The 23,582-nt window shown below is 37.8% G+C and overlaps 1 protein-coding gene across 2 annotated transcripts in view; it reads left to right on the top strand.

The window, feature by feature from the left end:
• Nucleotides 1–23,582, top strand: part of LOC112461031 (epidermal growth factor receptor) — a 150,327-nt gene that overhangs the window by 106,121 nt on the left and 20,624 nt on the right. Inside the window, exon 2 of one of the 2 annotated variants that reach the window (XM_025026063.1) lies at nt 20,972–21,327. The exons of the other annotated variant lie outside the window; for it this stretch is intronic. Within the exon in view, the coding sequence (XP_024881831.1) occupies nt 21,177–21,327 (151 nt within the window). The 5' untranslated portion in view covers nt 20,972–21,176. The remainder of the gene's footprint in view (nt 1–20,971; nt 21,328–23,582) is intronic. 2 annotated transcript variants of the gene reach the window in all.

The raw sequence follows: 23,582 nt of genomic DNA, 5'->3' as shown, positions 1-23,582 counted from the left end.
AAAGTGCCGGCAGACGATATAACTCATAAATCCACGCGGCCACGCTATTGATCGTAAGTCACGCGGCGGGAAGAGAGAGAGAGAAAAAAACCAAGAAACGAAGATTTCGATTCTCATTACAGATACGTCTTGGCGAACGAAACGATCCGCGCTTCGCCGATTGGAACTTTAATGAAGGCCCGATTATATCCGACGCGGAAAAACGCGCGCGGGCGATCACTACGGACAAAGAGGGATAAGAAAAGGTGCCGATTGATCGGTGGCCGCGATCACCATGAGGCGAGAGAACCAATCATAATTATTGCACCTGTTAACCCCGGGAGCCGCGTGGCCCGATGTAATCCTAGATAAGCGTTACCGCTCGTGAGAACAAACGTGATTTGATTAAGAAAAGTAATAAAGTCGCGCGAGAGCTTTAATAAGGTTAAAAGTTCTGCTTAACATTACGAAGTTAAGACGAAGACTCCGTAACATCGAAGATTCATCTCTTTCTTTTCTTAGCGTCGTATTTAGCGATAAATATTTATAATAGCAATATATTTCTACTTACGCACAAATAGCGTGTAATGTATAAAAAATTAATCACAATTATATTAATTACATTTTGCGATTTCAAAGAACGCAAAATTTGTTTCAAGCTAGTAAACAATTTTCACAACTTTTGTGATTTTTGTCGAAATTTTCAAGGAGAACGAAACCATTCGACACGTGTCCACTTTAGACTTCAGTGCAAATATCTAATCCCGATCGGAATAAATCACGGGCTCTCTTTTAATTCTTCTGTCCGTAAACGTGATTGCAAGTGTCTCGTCGCGAAACGTTGCAGTTTCACGCATCGCGTTCCTGACGCGACAATAGTCGATTCGTTACCTCGCACTCACGAGCTCCCGCGGAGAACGGCGATATGCAAAGGCGCATAAATCAAGAGACGGTCAGGAGTAGGTAACTGAGCGATACGCGATAAGAAGTCTCTTCGTACCGGCCCCGCATTCGTCTCGGCGGAAGTCGCACCGCTATTGCAAGTTGCTCTCTTCCGCGCTGAGAGAATCCACCGTTCCTCCGGATCGCGGTTAATCGGATTGACGGTCTTTATACCTGCAATCGCTGTCCTTGTAGGGATCCTTTTGGTAGAGCCCGCCAAGCAGGCAAAATCATCAATTAGCTCGAGCGAACAGCGCGATTGCGATCATCGCGTTCTTCACGCTGCGTCATCTATTCGAAAAGGAGAGGTAAAGAAAGAGAGAAAGAAAGAAGATAAATGTAAGATAAATTAACGTTTGTTCAATTTTCAAATATATACTTTCAAGAATAAGCAATGGTTGTACATGAGCATATAATAATTACTATGTTATATTTCTTATTTGAAGATTTAATAATATATATAATAAATCTATTTTTTTTCCATTTAAAGACTTAACCCTAGAACGCATGTATCATTTTTTTGACCTTCTAACGCATGACTGGGGGCAATATCGACCCCACGCTTTATTTGATCGTAAAACCGGTCCTACAGAAATAAAGGGCCTTTAAACCTACATGAATTTCTTCGTTTTTTAATAACGAAGAGAATGGTATGCGGTAAATTTAATTTTACTCAAGTTTAGTTAGTGAAAAATCCATTTAAAGACCGAAAAACACAGAAAATCAGCAAAAACCTCTTTTTTTAAACAAAAATTTGTATCTTTTTTTGTAATCAACCGATTTTCAAAATTCAAACGGGGTTTTAAAGAGGACACATTAGACTATTAGAAAAAAATTGTCATCGCTATGTTCTGTTCAAAAAATATATTTATTTGGGACTATAAAAATGAAGAAATTCGCAAAGTTGAAATATGGAAAAAGTTGATGAAAAAACCATAAAAAATTGTATTTCAAGTATTATTTTATTTTTATTTGATACAAAATAGTAAAAAATATGAAAAAACGGAAACATTATATCGCCCAGCCATTTTCTGCGAAATGTCAATCTTCTATAGGCAACGGGATTTTTACCGACTAAGTTGTGTGATATTTCGTCTTAAATAATATTTATGACTATTTATGCTCAGATTACGTAATAATACATGAAATATATTGATTCTAGCAAAAAATATAAAATTAGCTTACCGACGAAACACAAACGGCAACTCACGACTGGGGTCAATATCGACCCCACGCACGCTTTGCGACGGTGCTGTTTCACTGCCAGCGAACAACCAACGCTGCGCCCAACATAATCTTACTTTTAGAGAGTTGAAATGAATTATGGTTCAGGTCCTGAGTCGACAATGTCACTCGCTAGCTCAGGAGCGTAGTTCAAAGTTCGCCTGGGGTCGAAATCGACCCCTCTCATGCGTTCTAGGGTTAATAATTATAATTTTACAATAGAATGATGATTTTAATAATTTTGTAATGGATGGACTTATAAAATGCTACGTATAGCAACTTTTAATTATAGCTCTTTTAATTTTGATATCTCAACTTGAATGCATTAAAATTTAATGACAGAATCTGAAACACATAAGATGGATCGTACGTAAATAAAAAGAATATTGTAATACTCCTGCATGAGACATTAGGAATTGATGCATCTCATTAGCTTCTGCTCTCAAAAAGGTACATCGCGGCATCGGGATAAAGGGGGAGGAAATGATAAACTTATCGCCCCTCTGTCGAGTGTAAACCATTCCGCGAAAGCGTTCATTGGCAGTAATACCTGGGCTTTAAGTTTGCGGTGAACAGGCAGAACGATGTGTAAGCGATAAACAGGACGAGACATGGCGGAATTCACAAAGCAATTACCCCATTACCCCGCGGCCAAGCGAATTACGTTAATGTATCGGTGACATCTCACTAAAGAAGAAAACAGGCGGGAAGAAAAAGAGTGAGGGGCACTCACGTTGTTCTTGCCTTCTTGCCGCGTTATCGCGTTTCTTCCTCTCCCAGGACTTTCCGCTCTAAAAGCTACTGTCGTTGTCCAGAAGTGAGGGAGGCGTATGCACACATTCCGAAGCTAATCTCAATAAAGTATTCGATTTATTGCGGAGCGTCGTATCAATGCGCATTCAATTAGCGCCGTCAATGCACGACTGTTACCTATAGACTAAACAAGCATAGTTGTATATGACGGGGTGCAAGTGCATCCTTCTATAATCTTAAGTAGAAGAAAGTCAATTAAACTTTATTAAATTTAAGAATTAAATATTGAAATGGATGTTTATAATTATATGAGATATCTTGTCGTTGATATATTGCATAGAGATATCATAAAAAATAAAATTTAAATATTTATATCATTAATGTACTTTTTTTTATTGCAAAATTTCAACATTTTTGCTACAATAGGTGGTTCTTGATAACGCGATTTAATAGCATAAAAATATACAAATTCCGCGGTGCTTTTTTCGAATTTGCACATTTGATCTCTTTATATTTATCAGAATTGCAAAAATCTATAAACTGTAGGTACTCCCAGGTTTCTTGCAAAATTCAGTCAAATATAACAAATTCTTAATGTCACTACGCTGCTTAATCACGGTTTATCGTACCGTCCAACCCCATTAGACTTAAACTTGCTAGCGACAAGCACGTATCGCCTGTCCCTTGATGTTTCTATAACTTCGCGACTTAAGACTCTTATCTGCTGCGAGACTTCATTGCACCGCGAATGTCGGCGCATTCCTCGCTTCGCCGCCCGCGGTATCACCGCCGCGCCGTAAGCGGATTAGCTTACTCGACGGCGCGGTGCGGCGCGGCGACGCGGGCGGCTCGATTTCGCGACTTTATCTGGATACGGCTTTTTCTGTCTCCTCTCGATGTTTCTCCTCTAAGCCTCTTCGTCTCCGTCGCTAGAGGATTAAGGAGCATTCGATCGTTCCGTTGAAGTACATATGAAAATACACATGTAAACCGAAGAAAGGCTTACAAGAAGCCTAAATTTTCCTATTTTGCCATTTAAAATGGATTTTTCTATACACACTTTTAATATATTATTTATCTTTTTTTTTATTGCATTACAAATTTGTTATTCTTACTTACTGTTTAAATATGTTAAACTTTGTTGTAAATTATGTAAATAAATGCATAAATTGCAATTTTCTTGTAATTTATTATCTATAATAACAAAATTATTTAAAAGTTTTTAAATTATTAATCATTTAATAAGTTATAATGTATAAATATTATAACTGCATGCTGTCTTTGTCGTAATTATTTTCAAACAATATGTTTCATACATAATCTACTGACTTTTTTCTTTTTCTTTTCTCTTTTCTTTCTATCGCGTAATAAATAATATGAAATCCGAACCTACATAAAATAAAGTCTGCATCTTCTGCACATTTTTCTTCCTTTCGTTCTCTCTCTCTCTCTCTCTCTCTCTCTCTCTCTCTCTCTCTCTCTCTCTCTCTCTCTCTCTCTCTCTCTTTCTTTCAATTTTTTTCTTTTTGGCTCTTTTTCCTCTCTTCCGTAAAAGAACTCTTAATCCGAAAGGATTAGATAGGCATCGCAGAGGATCGACGAAATGGTCATGAACTTCATCCCTACATAAAGAAAAATAATTGATTCCCCTGCACGAACAAAAAAAAGGAGGAGCGAAGTAGAGGATGAGCAGATGAGAAAGATATAAGACTTCGGCTTTGGAGAAATCTCTCGCTGAGATTATAATCCCTCATTAAGTTAGCTGCCCGTAAGGTATACGTGTAATCAATCGTTGGCGTATGTATTATACTCAAGCATACTCATGCACCGTATAGTGCCATAAGTGCATACTTAATCTGTGTTTTTAGTAAAGAAACGTAAATTTCAAAGAATAGATCTACAAATACTAGCACACTCGGAAGATTGAAGAAAACGTAGACACACTTATTTTTCATTAGTATTTAATTATAAGAAAAAGAAAAGATTAATGCGAAAGATTCTTTGCGCAATCTCTCTGAAGGCTGTTTATAAATAATTTATCAAGTGATTTAGTTGTCTCTTGCAAAAGAATTGTGAATTCTCGGCGATGAACGATGGAACAAAATGTTTTTGCTGCGCGCAATTAATATTGCTCACTGTTGGTAGCAGTAATGTGTCAAAAGATACGTGACGCAATATTGCACGGTGTGCAACGAATGGGACTGATACAGTGGGCATTGCATAATTAAAACAAACAAAAGATAATTTGAAGCGTCTGACGTAGGTGGGAGCCATGGTCGTCCTTGCAGCTTGAAGCTCATGTAGCATGCAACTCGTATGCATATGTTCAAAAACCGATACATGCAATTCTGCCATGGAAAGTGTAATTCTTCACACATATAACTATGGTTATTTAATAACATCTTCCGTTGAAAATATAATTTTATTTTGTTTTTAACAATTCTGCAGCTTGTATTCAAGTTTAAGCTTAATAATTATATAACATATACTTGGTAATCATTGCATATACATGTATTTATTCTTTAATTCAGTTTCGAAATGTTATATATTAAAAATATGTATACTTTCTTAAGAAAAGGATAAAATTCAATATCAATTATTCATGGCGCAATTGCTAAAAATATATTCAAGAATGCATATCCGGGTATTCAATGATCATAACCCAGCTTTTATGATTGCGTTACAAACAGCGTAGCCTTCTGGTACCATACTAAGCACACCGAGATAAACAGAAATTAAAATATTGTACGTAGAATAGTTTTTTCTTATTGATTGCAAAGACCAGACGGCAGTGGTAATATTTTTCACATGCAATATCTTTCATAGTGATTACTTAACAATTTCACAATAACAGCTTGCAATACTTTTAGAATATTTTTATAAAATAAAATAAATTAAAACCTACATCACATTTTATTATTATAATATAAATTATAATTCGGGAGAAAGAGAGTATATTTTATTTGACGTAATTCTCGCATCGATATTTCTTTTGATATCATCTCAAAGAGGCGGAGAGTCTTGGAGGTTTCTACCTGATGCCCGTTCAAGGACGCGAGGAAAAGTCAGCGGGATTCCGAGGAATCTCGGCGTTCCGCCGCGATGAACGATGAACGTAGCAGTAGGGTTGTTCCTGAACATTTATAAGAGGCTGCTGGCAACGCCGTGATAAATCAAGCCGGGGCCTGACGCTGCAGCTGGGACAGCGGGAGGGTCGAAGAGGAGGAGGAGGAGGAGGAGGGCAGGGTTGAACCGGACTCTCGTGGGGTCAGATCAACTTTCGTTGCCGCGTAAAGGAAAGCGAAGGCAAAAGGATGGGCAGGAGCGACCGTCAAGATCTCGAGATGAATGCTGAGTAGCGGAAAAAAAGGTTTCATCTGCATTCCTGGCTATATGAAGGATGCTCCTCGTCGCTCTCGATAATTAACGGCCTTATCGTCCGCCAGGACTTGCGCGCATGCGAGCTTCGCGCAACACGATAATATTTTATGCTAGCCTTTCTTTATTTTGCTCGACGACATATAATAAATTAGAAGGAGACTGCCGCGCTTTATATTTTTGCGACAGTCGCAAAACAGTGACTCGTGACTCAACAATCTCTGCTGATCTTCGATTCATCAGAAGAACTAAAGTTGACGTATGCAAATGGGAAGCTGTATATGTGTGTATTCTGTTGAAGAAGAAAATTTCGATGATGAAAATAATTCTTTTATAATACAATAGTGCTTTTAGGACTGTGAGAGGAAAAAATATACACTGACGTGTAGTCTTAGATCATGTTGCAAAGAATTCTACGTATTACACATGTCGTATAGCATGTCATCAAGAATATAAAGCTTTATAAGTTTCGTATCTTCTAATTATGTTATTTCTTGAACAAAATAATCGCACAATATTCTGTTATAAATGGGATTTTATGCCATTTCTTTTTCATAATCAAATTGTAGTCTTGTTTACGATAATGAGGAATCAATATTGTTAATCATAGTCAGTATTGCACAATGTTGATATAATGAGGCCATTAGTTTGATGAGATTATTGAAGAAGAGCAGCATCATGAACGACAAAGTGCAATAGAACTACACAAACGAAATGTATTCGATGTGCAGCTGTCCCGATAAAATCCCGCTTGACCCTGACGATCAAGGTGCATTACTTCGAATGACTAGCGAGCTGCCAGAACAGGGCTATGCTCGCGGTGAAACGCGTGTATAATGATGGGTTTCTTATTCGCGCGCACGGGACGTGGCACGAACCACGGCGCCCTTCGATGATGGGGCACCATCTTCGACGAGCCGAAGGCCCTCACGTCGGAGGCCCCAAATTGGTGCCCGTCGCGAATTGGCATAATGACGGGTATCGTGCCGCACCGATAGCATGACCCGAAGGATCGAGTTCGTGCATCGTGCTGCTTCGATCGTTTGCTAGAACGTTGGAGAAAGACGATAGTCCGCTTAAAAATGTATACTTCCGAATATTGCTCGCCAGTTACGTGATTACATGCAAAGCCAAATTATTCTATTGTGACGAAATACTGAGAAAAGACAAATTTTTTATTACTACGCCAGATGTATCACTATATTTAATTTATTTTACATCATGAAGAAAAGCATTGAAGAATTATAATCAATCATAATGAATCATAATTAATTTTCACAAATATAATGAAATAATGAGATTTATATAATCTTCATGCATTTCATTTAGAAATGAAAATATTGCAGAATTTTGAGTTTGACATGAAAACCTTACCGCAAACGACTGAAATTTATATGACTAACAGGATCAGCATAAATGACGAGCGTAAATGACGAGCAGACGTGAGGAATTCTTGAAATGTCTCGATTTTAAATAAGATTTTGACACAGGTTCCTTCCTTCTTCACAGCTAATTGGCTCCATTCGTACTTTCGCCCTCTGCCCTTTTTCGGCACGGTCCTATCCTTGCGGAGCCCGCGACTTCATTTCGAGCCTATTGTCCGCGGCGCTTTTCAAGGTGCCGCCAGCGGCATTAATGAGAATTTTAATTACCCAATCCAATGCAACGCAGATCCATCCGAGAAGCGATTGCCTTATGCAAGCCACATCGAAGTTTTATCATCAAACATTCGTTCTCTCGGTCTCTAGAGTGATCAAAGAATTCGTTTAGATATAATGCAATGCATGTGCTTTATTACGTTCAACAACTTTATGGAGAATATTAATCATTAAACCATTTCTTAAGAATTAGCAATACAACATGCGTCAATGAATGATGCTATTACGTATAGATAATTTGTAACAATGTAAATATATCAATATATTTTAACAAGTGTCTACATGAAATTTAATTTAACAAAGGACGCGATTAAAATAATTTTCCATTCTTCTCGATATCGTTTTCAGATCGTTGTAACCACGCGGAATATAGTATGCTTTTCTCTGGTCTGTCCATATTAATCCACGATCCGTTACATCCGATTGCAGTTGGCACAGGGTGTTCTAACATATCAACGTCACCCAGATTTTGTCGAACTTTGAACATAGCTGACTGCGAGTTTGACATAATATCATTCTTCCTATTGAAGTTCGAATAGAATGATTCCATGAGCAATTTTCTATCGTAAGTACAATTGCTGTTTGACATTACCCTGGATTTTGTCTTCGACGCAGCCGACTTAATTCTAACTGAATTATTTGGCTTCCTTGAAGGACCAGCAGATCCCAAAACATTTCCTTTGTCTGATCCTGACTTATTGAAATTTTCCTCACAAACCTTTGATAAGGGATTCTTGCTCTTGGGATTTCGCGTTACAATCCTAGCTATCATGTCTCCCATATCGGTTTCTTTCGTTTTCAGCGATTGCGTAATAGATGTCTCGCTTATATTTTTATCTGTTAAATTTTTAGATATTACACGATCCTTCATTTTTGAAGCTGAATTAGATATTGCTTGTGGAGAGGATAATTTATTTATATTAGGGATCTTGTTTTTGGATGATTTTGATTGTATTTGTTTTATAGTTTGGAAAGACGATTTATTCATCATTATTATGTCCGAAGGTTCTTTGAATGGATTAGTCAACGTCGATGATGTCGAGCCTTTTAATTTTTCAGATTCTTGAACCGTTGCTGGAGTATTCTTCATGTTTGTTAAACTTTTCGGTCTATTTTGCTTTGATTCTTCTAATAGTACTCTTCCTGAGACTCCTAATTTTTCTGATTTTTGCACCGTTCCTGAAGAAATCCTCATATTTAACGAAGAACTAGGTCCACTTTTGTCAGCTTCCAATAATGACTTTAAATTTTGTTTTGATTTATCTTGAAAACCAACGTCATCTGCCAATTGTTCTTGTTTTTTCAGTGTCGTCAATTCCGAGGAATTTCTAAAAGTTGAAGAACTGGAACTCACACACATAAAATCATTCTCATGCACTTCTTTTATACTCTTAACATCATTTTTATTCATCGCTTTAATGTCTATGGTCGTAACGTTTTTTAAATCCTTTTCTTTCTGCAAGATATTCATCTTCGTTTTTAATTTTTCTTTGGTCGATTCTGTTTGCTTTGTTAACATTGTCTTATCAATCTTCTTTGATACTATTTCCTTCGTAGATGAGTTTGAGATAAGATCCTTTGTCGTAATAACCGGAGATGGATTTGGAACTTTGCTATTTAATATTACTGTTGGTTTCTTCGATAGCATTTCTCTCTTCAAGCTGTGATCAACCAAAATACCGTCATCTCTTTTCTCAATCGGTTTTGTAACATCCAGAACATCTTTTATTTTGGATTTTATATTTTTAGATACATCATCAATTGATCTTGTCTGTTTTAACGAATAATTATTTTTCTTCTCTTCATTCCTTTTTGGTGATAAATTCTGCACCCTACTCGGTGCCTTAATTTTTCTTTGTAACATCTGTGCTCTTGAAAACACAGATGTCTTTTCTTTTACGCTTATATCGTGATTGCTCTTTATATGCATCGTATCAGACTTACATAACGTTGTTGATTTCATTTGTTTAACTCCAGAAATGTTATTGATATCTTTGTTCGCAGTTAACTGGTTGTCTTCAGCTTTCAAACCGTTTCTTGCAATTTCAGGAATAATACCGGGATTTTCTCGATTTGGTTTTAATCTAAATGAATATGCGCAATGAAAAGTTGATTTAGATTCTTCATGTGGCCTTACAGAATTTGAATAAGAAATTATATTGCTAGAATCACTTGTAGTTGCGTTATTCTTCGATTGCGTTTTCTTCGTTAACATCTTTAAACTTGATGTTTCTTTCGGCTTCGATAGTAAAGTTTTAGTGATAAGATTTTGATTCACATTTGAAACTGCTTTACGATCGTTTCGATTTGATGGTGGCATAAGCGGCCTATGATCCTCTTCTTTCTTTCTTATCTTATTGAAAGAATCTGAGGATGACCACCAAGGGATTATTTTCGAGGGAACGCGATTGTCAGAAGATTCATTTTTATTATATTTATTCGCTTCCGGAAATCCTGTAGTATTCGCGTCTCTCATATTAAAACTTCCAACTTTAACGTTGTTTACTTCTTTGATTAATGAAGTGTCTGTCATTGTTTTGCCAGTTAATACATTTTTCGTTGCTTTGCGTCGGATGTTCAAATCAACGTCACCTGAAATTTTGTGTTCGTTAATATTGTTTTCATCATTAAATTTAACATTTATTCGTTTAGAAGACTCGTATCGTTGTATGTTATTTCTAAGAGTTTCTTCACGAGCTCTTGAGAAATTGTTAGACAAATAAGAAGTTTTAGAAATTGACGATGATGGTTTTGGTATCGTATTATTGTCATATCGTATTGTTTTCGTCGATGTCTCAGCGCTACTGCCTTTCGTAGATTCGTTTTGAAAGTTGGCGGATATTTGTACGTTCAATATCTGCCCTGTATTCGAATTAGTTCCTTTCGGTAGATCCTGTCTGGTTTTGTCCAGTGCGTTTGAGTCGTCCTTGACAAACGGTATCCTGATCTCAATTTTATCCGCGGAACTCACCACGTCTAGCCTCTCCGTTCGTGCGGTGATGCTTTTCAACTCTGAAACCGGTTTGCCGTTGATTGAAAACTCAATCTGTTTGACTGGCGCAGAGTCCTCACTAATCGAAATATGCATTGGACCAAAATCACTACGCTGCAATGCACTTTTGGTGGTGCGCCGAAGCGTTGGAGCGTTCCATTGATTGTCGGTTAACTGCCGATCTTCCTTTTGGTCAGATTGCACGACGACGGAGAGATGTTTGGCGGTAGAATTTGGAGAATCTAATGATCCAATGGCAGCATGGTCCACGTTGATGGATACAATGGACTCTTTTTCAGAAGGCACCATGCGCAATTTAACCTGCGGCTGTTTCAATTCGCCGGTACTGCCGCTAGTTGACACACGCGTTGAATTCTTCCTTATAGCTGAACTTTCCGCTGCATTGCCAGAATATTGTGGCAGATTTGAGGTCTTGTTACTCGACAGCGAATAATTGTGCTTCTGCAACTCGAAATTCTTCTTACGCTTTTCCATTCTGTCGATCTTGACAGATTGATAGCTCGACTTTTTAATTATCGTATCTTTCTCCTTTTGCTTGTTAGAGTCGATAAGCTCCGTGAATCCATGAATTCTGTCTAACAAATTACCGGATGCCTTCACGGGTTTTGAAATTTTTTTCTCGGTCGCGCTCTTCAAGTCACTCATCACGTCTTCCATTTCTCTCAACCAATCGTTTTCCTTTAAATTAATCACCTGTCTTTTGACATTTTTCTCGAATGGCATTGTACTAACAGTAGGAGTTATCTGCCGCAATTTGTTTTGCGTACATGTACCTTTGTCTTTTTTCGGGGTGGTAACAGATTCAAAAGAATTTCTTGCTAACACTTTCTTCTTCGGTACTCGGCCATCATTCAAGACACTTGTAATAGGAATATTATGCATGGACTTACTGCAATCAGCAACTAATTTTGCATAAGATTGATCGCTCTTCAAGTCGTTTGTAGTGACGCGACTCTGGCTGACATTCTCATTCGTTGTTTCTGCGCCGCACATATTGCGATGTTGAAAATTATAACATTCAATAGTTTTTATATTGTTACATCGATTACAGAGATCAAACGACTTAACGGGAAGTGAAAAATCGTTTTTTTGCCTTTTAGTAGAAAGTTCACTATAATCAGCAACGTTCACAATTGTCTTGGCCGGAGATGGAACCGGGAAAGTACTGAATGGACTCTTGCGTATTGCATTGTTGTAGTGGAAACTCATGTCATTTCGTGTAGCCACAGTGGATTCCTTATACAGGGATTCGCTATAATCGGCTATCATCTCTGCATACGATCGGGGATGTTTCTCAACGGATGCGATGAAACTACTATGACGATTTACGTTCTTCGAGCCATTTATTATCGCGTCGCCTTGTGGCGTGAGTTGTTTGTTAACTCCGCTGCCATTAAATTTGACATTCTGGCACGTAGAATAATGGCACACTCTTTTTGCCATATTCTCCGATGGCAATTTCGTATGCATCGATGATTTCTTCTTTAACGAAGTTACGCTAGACTTGGTTTTATTACGTTGCTTGCAAATTGTTTTGCTCTCTTTGGAAACGAGTCGCAGGCTGTCTTGACGAAACTGTCCCGAATATCTCACGTCAACGCCATGATTTTTCTTTGCTACGGTTAACGGATTTGACCGTAATAGCTGATGAGATTTTAATTGGCGGCTCTCAAAATGTACGTCAGCATGCTGTCCATAATGCAATGGCAAACCAGCATCTATAATAATAATAACAATAATAATAAAAAATAAATATACATATAATTAATTGTTTGTATGTTATTTATTTAACACATATTTGATATCGTCGAAAAGTCTTCAATAAAAAAGCAATACGATAAAATCGACAACGTGGAATATGGTTAAGTCGTGACGCTTTACGCGTGATGTAGCGTGCATTACACATGTTTAATAATTATTACGATAAATGGCATTTTTAGAATATAAATATACGTGGGAAGAAATAATATTTTTAGATAAATTTATAAATAAATTATTTGAATAAAACTTACTGGATGAAGCACGAACACTTATACCACGAATGTGTTTTAAATGATTCATTTTACAATCTTAATGAGAGACACAGGTCATACAAGATGTTATTATCGTATGCTATTAGAAATACTCATTTGATTTTGAGCTGTCGCTGAAAACTGTTAACTGAGCGATTTCTGGCAAAATTATTTATTCTGTGCGAAAAACATGATGGGTTTAAAGATCCTGTCATGGAATTGTCATAGAGACAAACGAATCACGTAGTTTATGAGACTACTTCAATTGACATCTTACAGACCATAAATAATATTGTAATAAACGCATGTGCAAATAATATTTATCATTTGTCGATATAAAATATCTTTAAAATTATATTATATTTATTCAATATTTTTAAAATATTTGTCAATTGTCATGTAAAATTTATACATTACATTGTAAAATATTTAATCTTGAATTTTCCGTGCGTGGCACGTATCTGTAAATCATTATCGGCGCTTTCGCGCGGTAATCTTAAAAATAATATCGGCGCGGCGTCGTTTTCAAAGCGGTATATGTCGTTTGGCGAGAATAGATCTCGAAGATAAGAATCCGGCGTGACTTTAACACGGAGGCCTCGGGGCGGCACAATGCCACGGTGGCGTTTATCCTTGCAATCTCCGCTTCGGTGCCGCTCTTCGACGGTTTTATCCTCTTCAAGTACTAGTTGCCTTATTCACGATTGCTCTTTTCAGTGGTTGCGATCCACGACGGACTCTTGCCTGCCGCTGGCACGCTCGATTCTTTGACGGAACCGTCAATTTGCGATCCGCCGAGGAACGGTCGAAGCGTACTCGGCTGGTGGAAGCATTGATTAGTGCAATCTTACCTGCAGGATAGAGGCGACCGTGATTGATTCTCTCTTGACAAAACCTCGAGAACGTCCACCGTGAGCTTCCCATATCGCCACCAGCAATTTGTTTGATCAAAATAGCTCGAAAAATATTACCCACATGATTCATCGTGCTGATATACCAACGAAGAAGCACATAACGGACGTTGAAAAATAATGAGAAGTATCAGTTTTCACAGAAAGATAGAAGAAGAGATTGGAAGATAGAGATTTGTGTAATAAATGCTAATTTTCTAACTATTATTCGTAATTTAGCGCTGAACATATGTGATAAATACAAATACCTGTGTCATTTGATATTAGGTAATTACCTACAGACTACATAAAGCAAATAAACAAAAATTTTACTTTAATTTAAAACAGACTAAATTAGTTGTTATAAATAATTTTGTAATATATTTTCCTAATTTATATATTTGTAACAATGGCATTTATAATGTATTTCTAACATTTTATCCCTAGAAACTCTAACTGTATAGTTGTGATATAGATACTTCTACGTTATACATATACTTGCTTCTCAGTCCGTGCAAACTCACTCGGGATTCTGCCCGGTATGCACGTGCAAAGCAACTTTTCACGTGAACGTAGTCGAGCAGTCACGCCGCGAAGATGCACGAAGCGTGGAGGTCGACCCGGCAGAAGTTATCCGTGACTCGAAACTCAGACTGGATCCTTGCGAGCGAGGCGGTCGTGAGCAGCGATCATGGATTTCGTGGCACGCTCTCTGGCTCGCCAAGTCTTCGTCGTGCCCACGATATCTCTTCTTTTAGTACTGAACTCATGGAAGCCCCGTCACGAACGCTATTAACGAATCGTGGACGTGACTCGCGCGAATCAATCATAGGAAGCCGCGGGTGTCTATAGGGAGCAAATAGTTGTTACCATTACTCGCCTCCCTGTCAAGTTTCTTCAGACCGCTTTATATTCCCTCTCCGTCAACATTATATAAATTTCACGACGCGCCACCAATATGGCGGTTTGTTCAATTTGTTCTCGCGTGCATCGTTTATAGAAGAATACAACTCTATAGGTTTATTGTACCATCGATTTGCTTCAAATTAAGAATATTACGAATCTTTTTCTTCTTTCTTTAAAAAGTACATTTCAAATAACAATTTTGACTTGTATCGTGTTTGTTCGCTCGAAAGATAAAACTGGCTTTGCTGCAATCGTCTGCTTCTGCTACGAATGCTACATTAAATGTTGAACCATACGGTCTGGTGAGAAATTAAATTAACACGACGGTTTGTTTAGTTAAACTTGTTTTTGACGGCCAAGACGATTGTGTACGGAGTTCTAAACCGAATCTCTATTTCTACAGCAGATAGAAGAGGAAATATGCAGAAAAAGAACTGATAACTAGAAAAGAAAAGATTTATTTTATTCCGGGTATAATATTCCTGAAAAGATTAAATTGAAAGATCCGATTTAACTGATACACATAATGAATACTATAAATAAGAAAAATTAAAAGAGGAGAAAGAAGACAAAAAGAAAACCAATATTTCTAAAGCACTTTCAGATAAAATCACGTTAGCTTAATTTGGTCAGCGAGAATTTTGAACATCAAAATTATGTTCACGTTCAACCGTTACCGTTATCTGGGCTTATTCTCTTACATTTTATCTCACTTATTACGTATTCCTGCTTCTTTATTTCTCTTCGTCATTCCACTCTCCGTGTCTGCTCGATTTTTTCGTACGCTTTAAATCGTTCCTCTTGGTCAATTATCGTTGCCACAAGATTGATGATCTATTCTTTTATATTAACTCTGTTCTATTCAGATTAATAAGATATAATTTTAATCAAATTAATTTCTAATCAATGCAAACATACACACGCAAACACAAATTAAATTTTCGCGATTTATAGCACTTATATATTGATCTATATTAAAACCAAGTCATTAAAATCTTGGACCACGAATAATTATCCGAATATTGCGAATTTGATTTTCGTTAATTTGATTCTTTCTTGCTTGAGTAACATCTTGGTATATGTCCTGTATGTTTTATCATTCTTCGCGTTTTGGGCGTTGAAAATAACATAATTCTTCTTATCGTGTATCTTAATCGGAGTTTTACATGTCGCCGATAACGAGACATCGCGAGGTGTGCACACCTCGAGAAAACGTTGACTTTCGTCGACTGTGAGGGAAGATCAGGAGCAGGACAGGTCACGTACGCACTCATGAGATTTGTATGTTACGAAAAGATAGCGAGCTTATATGTATTTTATTTTAGAATTTTGCGCGTTTTGTGTTTTCTCGTTTCTCAAGTAAGTTTGTTTCAGATTTCTAACAAGATAAATTTGTATATGATATGGGTAGATATTATACGTGGATAAATAACGAGTTATCATTAAATGTTATATTTGGACGGCAATTTAACTCTAATAAGAGTCTTTTATTGAAATTATTAACAGATTGATAATTTCAACTTATAGAAATAATAGATATCTAAATTAATAAAAACAGTAATAGGTATTGATTCTATCCTAAATTATACATAATTTCAAACAAAGTCTATTAAAATATTCAATCAGTCATTTTCTTGTGATATGCGAATCTCCTATCATCTTCCCTCATTTATATTAATATTTTAATCTGTCTCTAAAAAATATAATCGCTTTTGAGTAGTCAGGATCTGTAGACAAAGTATCTCTCTCATAGAACATCATGCGTCTTTCTTTCTCTCTCTCTCTTTCGTGTGGATTAGCACATTGTTGCCCCAGACTCTTCAATTGTTTGTCTTCCGGTATACACGCGCATTTCTTGAGCACCCTTATATCTCGCCGTCACCATTGTCGTGCAAACGTTACACGGCCGACACTGTTAAGAACGGCGACAGAAACGTGGAACGTTCACCCGCATACAAATTGATCCTTTTTGCTGGCGGGCTCGCGCGTCCTTAGCGGCACCTACGGCCGCGCGTCTCCCTCACAATCTGCCGAAAAACCGGCCTGGACACACGGGCTACAAGGGGGTTGTCGCGTTTTGTGGAAACAATCAGCAGGTTGTCGCGAAACAAGGATATGAATGCATAAGCAGCGCAGTTAACACGGTTGCATGCCGTGTTCACCGGCTCTCTTTTTGTTTTCGACCCTCCCTCAAAGGACGCCGCTTTTGTGCCCGAGTCCGACTCATGTGCGCGAGGAAACCGAGGGAATGAGGGTCGGAAAGACGAAGGACGAGGAACGTAGGTCCTCGCGACGATATATACGATCGATGTCGTCGCATGGCAAAATCCTTTTTCTCTTATTGTTTCTCGAACTCTTCGCCATCCACGATGCTCTGCATTAGTCGCTCCTCGGGAAGGACTTTCTCTGGCTTTGCAACGAAAAATTCCAGTCTTTTGTCCGATTAACAAGCTTTTCGTATCTTTTTTTAAATGCCCTTCTTTATATTGTTGATGATGCCTTATTATGGTTGCGCATGTGTGTGTGCCATGTACTATGCCATTTAAAATGTGAATTACTATAAAATAAATATAGGATTATGTCATTTAAGAAATCCAAATTGATGTCTTTTATGAATTTCAAAAATGATAAAATTTCTAGTTTTATACATATGTGTGACCTAAGAGCGCAAACATTTGAGTTTTTTAGAGAAAATTTAGTAAAAGCAATATTCACTAATTTTCCAAAAGCGTTAATTAAATAAATAAATAAAGATGGACCAAAATTTTTATGTGCAATTTACGGAATGCTCAATTATGAGCTTTTCGAGTAAGTGGCTAAGTTAGATAATTCTAGTTCAAGGTGTTTAAACTTAACGGATGCCCAGAAAAGATTTTTGTCGTTTTTTCCCATATTTTTAACAGTGGTTCTCACTAGTAGGAGCATGTCTCTCTACACGGAGAACCACGCCTCTTAATCTCCCCTTGTAGACGTTGATAAAAAGCCCGTGCGATCCGTGCATATACGCCAGTTTGCAAACAACAAACGCGAGAGTGCACGCGGCACGGCGCGGCGTGGCCGAGGCCTACGTCGTTTTCGCAGGGCACCTTCGACGTTTACTTCTTATCGGATCAGGTATGAGGGAAGGGTAGATTACGCAGGTACACGTTGAGAAAAGTTAACGAGGCCTAAGGCGGACACACCTCAGACGATCAGCGATTAGTCACTGAGAAGTATCGAGGAGAGCATACTGATCTGTTTGGTGCAACAGTGACAAATGCGTCTCGCTTATGAGAAACGAGAAACGCAAAAAGGCCTCCTTTCGTTGATACAGTTCATTAAATTGTGATTTTGTTTGAGAGTTTAACACAATGAAGCTCAGAATAATAAGTATACGTTTGTGCTGTCTGTGTAGGTAGTGCAAATAGTAAGAAATTTTATGTTATACATAGAATATGAAGAACATACATGCGATATGTATAAAGTAATTAAAAATGATCTTTATCTGGTGTCTCATAGACGATAAAAATACATTACAGTAGAAAACCGCGGATATTATTTATAAATAATGATCGGACACACACAATTGCCGGAGCTGATGCCGTTTTATTTCTTATCGCGACTGTAAATAATTATATTTCGTGGCTTTCTTAATCACGGTGAAATTTCAGCACTGAAGCAAGACGTGTCGCAAGTTGAAAAAGAGAGCTTCTTTTTTCCCCCCGCAATGTGAAAATATTAACGAGTTCTTATTATGCAAGTTACAGAGATTCGTGACACTTTGTTAGATTTTATCTAGTACTAAGAAAATGTTTGCTTACCATCATTATTCTCTTGTCGTTTTTTGAAATTATTTTTCCTACATTATGTAACAAGCAGATAAATAATAAATATTCTATTACAATACCATATATTGAGCAATCATTATTTCGACAATTACGAGAATAATAGAGTATATTTTCTACTTGGAAGAGTTATTATATTAATCTCTAATTATGAAAATATATACGTTAAGTTTAAGCTTGCTTGATTCTCCGCGCTTTATATATAGACTCGTAAAATCGCAGGACGCATAACAAGAAGATTTAAAATATATTTATGCTACGCGTACGCTTTGCGTCACACAGTCGCGATCACACAGAAATAGCTATAAAGATATGATTAAAGTTCCCTGAGACGAACGATAAAAATTTGCAAGTCTCGGCTATGCAATTAAGCGAAGTGTCGACGGCGCCCCAGTCCTTTGAGGTCGGGTTAATTCCGCCATTCGAACGGTATGTCTGGAACCGGTTCGCAGCTTCGTAATCCGCGTGTCTTCGTATTTCTGACCAGAAGTCACCAGTGCTATGTAAATCCTTACGAATTACAAATGTAACGTATCAGAAACATGTTCATTATTCTGTAAAAAAAAAAATTGTCTTGAAAATATTGAATTCATTAACTCTATAAATTTTTACGTATATATTATTGTTAGAATACAAACATGTATGTTTAAATCGATTTCCTCTCTTTTACGGGTTTGTATCGGTTTGTGGAAATGTGCAGATTTGCACACGCGATGTATTACGATCGCTGTTGTGATCCGAGCAGTACTCCGGAATCTCCCACGTCCTTCTCGTTGGCAGACAGCGTGGTACCGCAACGACCGAGGAGAATCGCGACGAGGAGGGCGGAGAGAACACACATAGCACTATCACGAGCGACACGATCGAGTGCCTCGTCGCCGATACCCGGCTGGTCGTCGGGTATCGATCGTAATTAATAGAGACGATCCGAAGAGACGACCTTAACGAGATCACGAGACACCCGCAATCAAACTGCCGCCACGCCGCGCCGCGCGGTTCGACGTCATTTGTTTAAGTTGATTCTCGCTTGTCGCATCCGAATAAGGCAACTCGTGTTCGCCACTCCGCGGGGAGTGCGAAAGAACAAAGAGGGAACGGAGAGTGAGTGCCGGGATGATCTCGCTGGATGAAATCGCGACGAAAGGGAGAGAACGGAGACGAGAGAAAAAAGAGGAGCGAACAGGCCGAGCAGACACCTGCTGTTAGCTGCATTGTCTTCCTCTCTTTTTCGATCTTCGCCCCTTCTTTCTTCGCCCCTTCATTCCCTCGTCTTTCTCTTCTTTCGTTTCTTCTTATTTCTCCCTTGCCATCTTCTAGCGCGATACACTCCGTTGAAGGTAGTCCATAAATGAGGCGATGACACAACACTACCGGTCTAGAAGACCGAGTGAATGTTTTTTTCATAGCTACACGCTTTTTTGAAATTAAGGGATGGAGATCGTATAAAAACCATTTGATGCCGGTACTGATTAAATTAACGAGAACCCGATTACATGATAAAAACACGAGGTTAAATTACAACGAATATTTTTTAATCCTTTGCTCATCATACAGAATGAATATTAATTTAATGCTTTTAATTAATTACAGAGGAACAATTTTCACGAGATTAATATCTAATCACTAACATTAATATACATTTTCTAAAAATAAAGTGGATAAATTTATCATAAGAATTACGATAACTGGAATTATACCTAAAATAAATTGACTTAAAATTAATAGTTTGTCCGAGAAGCGAACATATTTATGATTCTGTCGCGCTGTTCATCAGAGCGCAGTATACAACGTGTAATGTATATTATATGATATGATAGAGGATGCATAGCATTATTCAGGCGTATATAATGAATATCATTGCCAGGGTAGTTTAGAAACACGTGCTGCAAACACGCCAATCAGCGTAACTCATTTTAGTGGCTGATAGTTATTGATTTACACGCGTAACTCCTCAAACAATTCAGAGTGCTAATGAAAACAGAGCTTTCAACGCGGGATGATTTATACTGATTATCTTTTGCGTCGCATCTCGCTTAATATTCGCGTAAAAAAGTATAATCGCACTTTCACCGAGCATTTAATTTTAAATGCGACTATCTACATTTTTGTTATCTCAGGCATCTTGAACTTTTCTTTCGGATTAAAATATGCAACGCAGTAAGACTCAGGATACAGTTAACGCATGGTAAAAAGGAAAGTGAACAAAGCGTAGGTAAATGACTATTGTGGCATAATTTCTCCTTTTTTCCATGCAAAGAGAGAGAGACCAAGTACAAGAAATATGCTATATAGAAGATTAGAGAGTCGCGTTGATCAAACGCAAAGTGAGCAAATGCGATGCTCTTAACATCGTGCGCTACTTTTCCACTGATTGCCACTTTTCTCATTTCAGACACTCATGACAACTTTAATGCCAGACATGTGACATGCACGGTGAAGAAGGGAGAGCGATGGCAGCGGCGGAAACAGTTCTCCGAAGTTCCTCCGATCTTCTCCTTGTTCGTGAAAATCGACGAGCTCACGAAGCAGAAGAGGGAATCTTCACTCGGGTCACCTTGACAAGGCCTACGGGTTCGTGAAGGGCATGAAAGCTCATCATGTTCAACCACCGACACAGGCCACGAGCGCTGTTGACCTGCAACTTCTTCGGCGTGACATTCCTCTTGCTGATCGTCGCCGGTAGTTACGATGCGTTAATTCAACCGAGTTCTACAGATGTCAATTCAACCGAATTCGTCAAAGGGAAAAGTGAGTTTCACAGCTACTTCCATTTGGAGAAAGCAAGAGAGTGGGAGAGGGAGGAAGTTGCGAAAGCGGAATTACGATCAATTTGAAAATTATTTCCGACTAAATATTTGATCGTAATTCTTCGCTTTTATAATACTTTATAATAACAAAAAGTGGAATAAATATAGCAGTGCAATATTTTTTAATGATAAAATTAATGTATGCATTATAAATTTTTAAAAAATTTTCATCAATAGTTTTAATTATTTATATGACGATTATTGATTTTATTATTAGAAAATACTACAATATATGTTTATTCCACTTTTACAATTGTTTTAATTAGTTTAAATGCCTTATAATATAGGTATTATATTTCTTTATCTTATAATTATATTTATTTTCTCTTTTTTATAACTAAAAATGTTCACGTTTAGACAAGGTCTCGCTGGAATGTGAACATGTCGGTAATAAAAAAGAGACGGTAATCTTGCGAGCATCAGTGGATTTAGAGAGCATTGGGGAAGTAACATAATTTATTGGCGCATAAGAGAGCATATCGTTGCTGCGAGCCAACTTTTTAACTGGTACGAGCGTACTCCGTTCTTCCTAGCGGAGAACCCTTGGTCGTAGATCATCGGGACCGTCTAGAAAAGTAGAAAGCGAAGCGGTGCGCCGCGCCGGCTCGGTGTGGGCGTCGCTTGGCTGAAGAGTCCCTTTTACGTAGGACCTGGAAAGTACCGTTTCCTCTCTTATCTGAGGGAGAAGCTGGAAAAGGAGAGAATATGACGAAACTCTTAAAATCTTACCTCTTACCATTCGTCCCTGATCGAGAGCGTCTAGCGTCGCGCATGACCGTGTAAGTGCATCTACGACTGACGATTATGATAGTACGGTATATACGCGCTCTTGGACACGTGGGCCACAAGAGCTTGACCCATATAAAGTGCGGTGTTTACATCGGTGTTGATGACCGCCGCGCGTGATAGTCGCCAGTGCGTTTATCGTATTGATATATATCTATTATCAACTGTCACGACATGCGCTTCGAATGGACCACACGCGCGGTTTGCGGAAGTTGCGGTTCCGCAGGCTTCGATGACTCCTTGATAAGATTTATCAGATGTCAACATAAATTAAAGAGAATACCATGTGAGCCTAAAAGAGATTTTAAACAGGAATTGATTAAAATCCGAATGATGATTTAAATTGATATATTTTGCTGACGCTTTAACAGTCATATTTAATGTATTTTAAGATTATAATAGTTTTGTACAAACATAATTTCATATTTTTAATGTCTTGCCAATTTATAAATAATTAATGAAACAGTCAAATCAATATTACGATAAGTAGGTACTAATTAGAACTTTAAAAAACATCTTATATGTCTTTTAAAGTCCTAGTTAGTACTTATATTCACTAAAAATTATATATATGTATAGTAATAATTCAAAATTATCTCTATATAAATTATAAAATATAATTTTTTTTAACTTTATTCTTGAACGCAACAAACAGCTGCTCTTTTAGCATCGTATAAACAGGCAGGTGCTTATTCCAGACACAGAATTTTTTTGCTGGATCACCACTAAAGAGTGGAACGACATCGACTTCACCCTACATCACTTGATTTATTATATACACTTTATGACAATGCTAGCGTTTGGAACCGATCATCATCCGCCTCAATGATGTTTTACTGACCGATGAATAATAAATATACAAATCTTCTGCCAGATTTATAGTAGACAGTTTGAAAGCGCTTCAAATTTTATCAGAAAATATATGTGTTCAGCAGACCTATCCGAGTACTTTCGCATAACACTAATACTAACAATCTCTAAATGTTTAGATGGATGGTGAAATCGAATCTTGCAGCAAATTCTTCGAAAACTGCGCAACTTTTACGGACGGCTTTTAGGACCTAATTTGAATAGCGTTCCGAAGCGAATTGGTATGATCAGCGGAAAGATTGTTAAGATGTCTTTCCATTAGCACAATAACCGGAGCGTGGAGGTTGCGCATTATGCAGCTGAAAAGTGCGGTTTGTCTAGCGCGTTTGAACAGCCATCCAGAATTCGTTGCAGACACGAGGAGATACCACCTAAAGTGGCCTCCATAAAGGTTTCCATTATAATGATAAGCCCCGAGTCGATCTCTTTCTACCCATTAGGCGGGAGTAAAACCTCCGCCATGTGTTGCGCTCTACAGCCTCTATTTTGTTCGAAGAAAGAGGTAGAAAGGATGACGGATAAACAACACAAACCGAAAAG

Source organism: Temnothorax curvispinosus, unplaced genomic scaffold, assembly GCF_003070985.1.
Source record: "Temnothorax curvispinosus isolate PA1 unplaced genomic scaffold, ASM307098v1 QBEX01011001.1, whole genome shotgun sequence".
Lineage (NCBI taxonomy): Eukaryota > Metazoa > Arthropoda > Insecta > Hymenoptera > Formicidae > Temnothorax > Temnothorax curvispinosus.
This window is presented reverse-complemented; position numbering and strand designations above follow the sequence as displayed.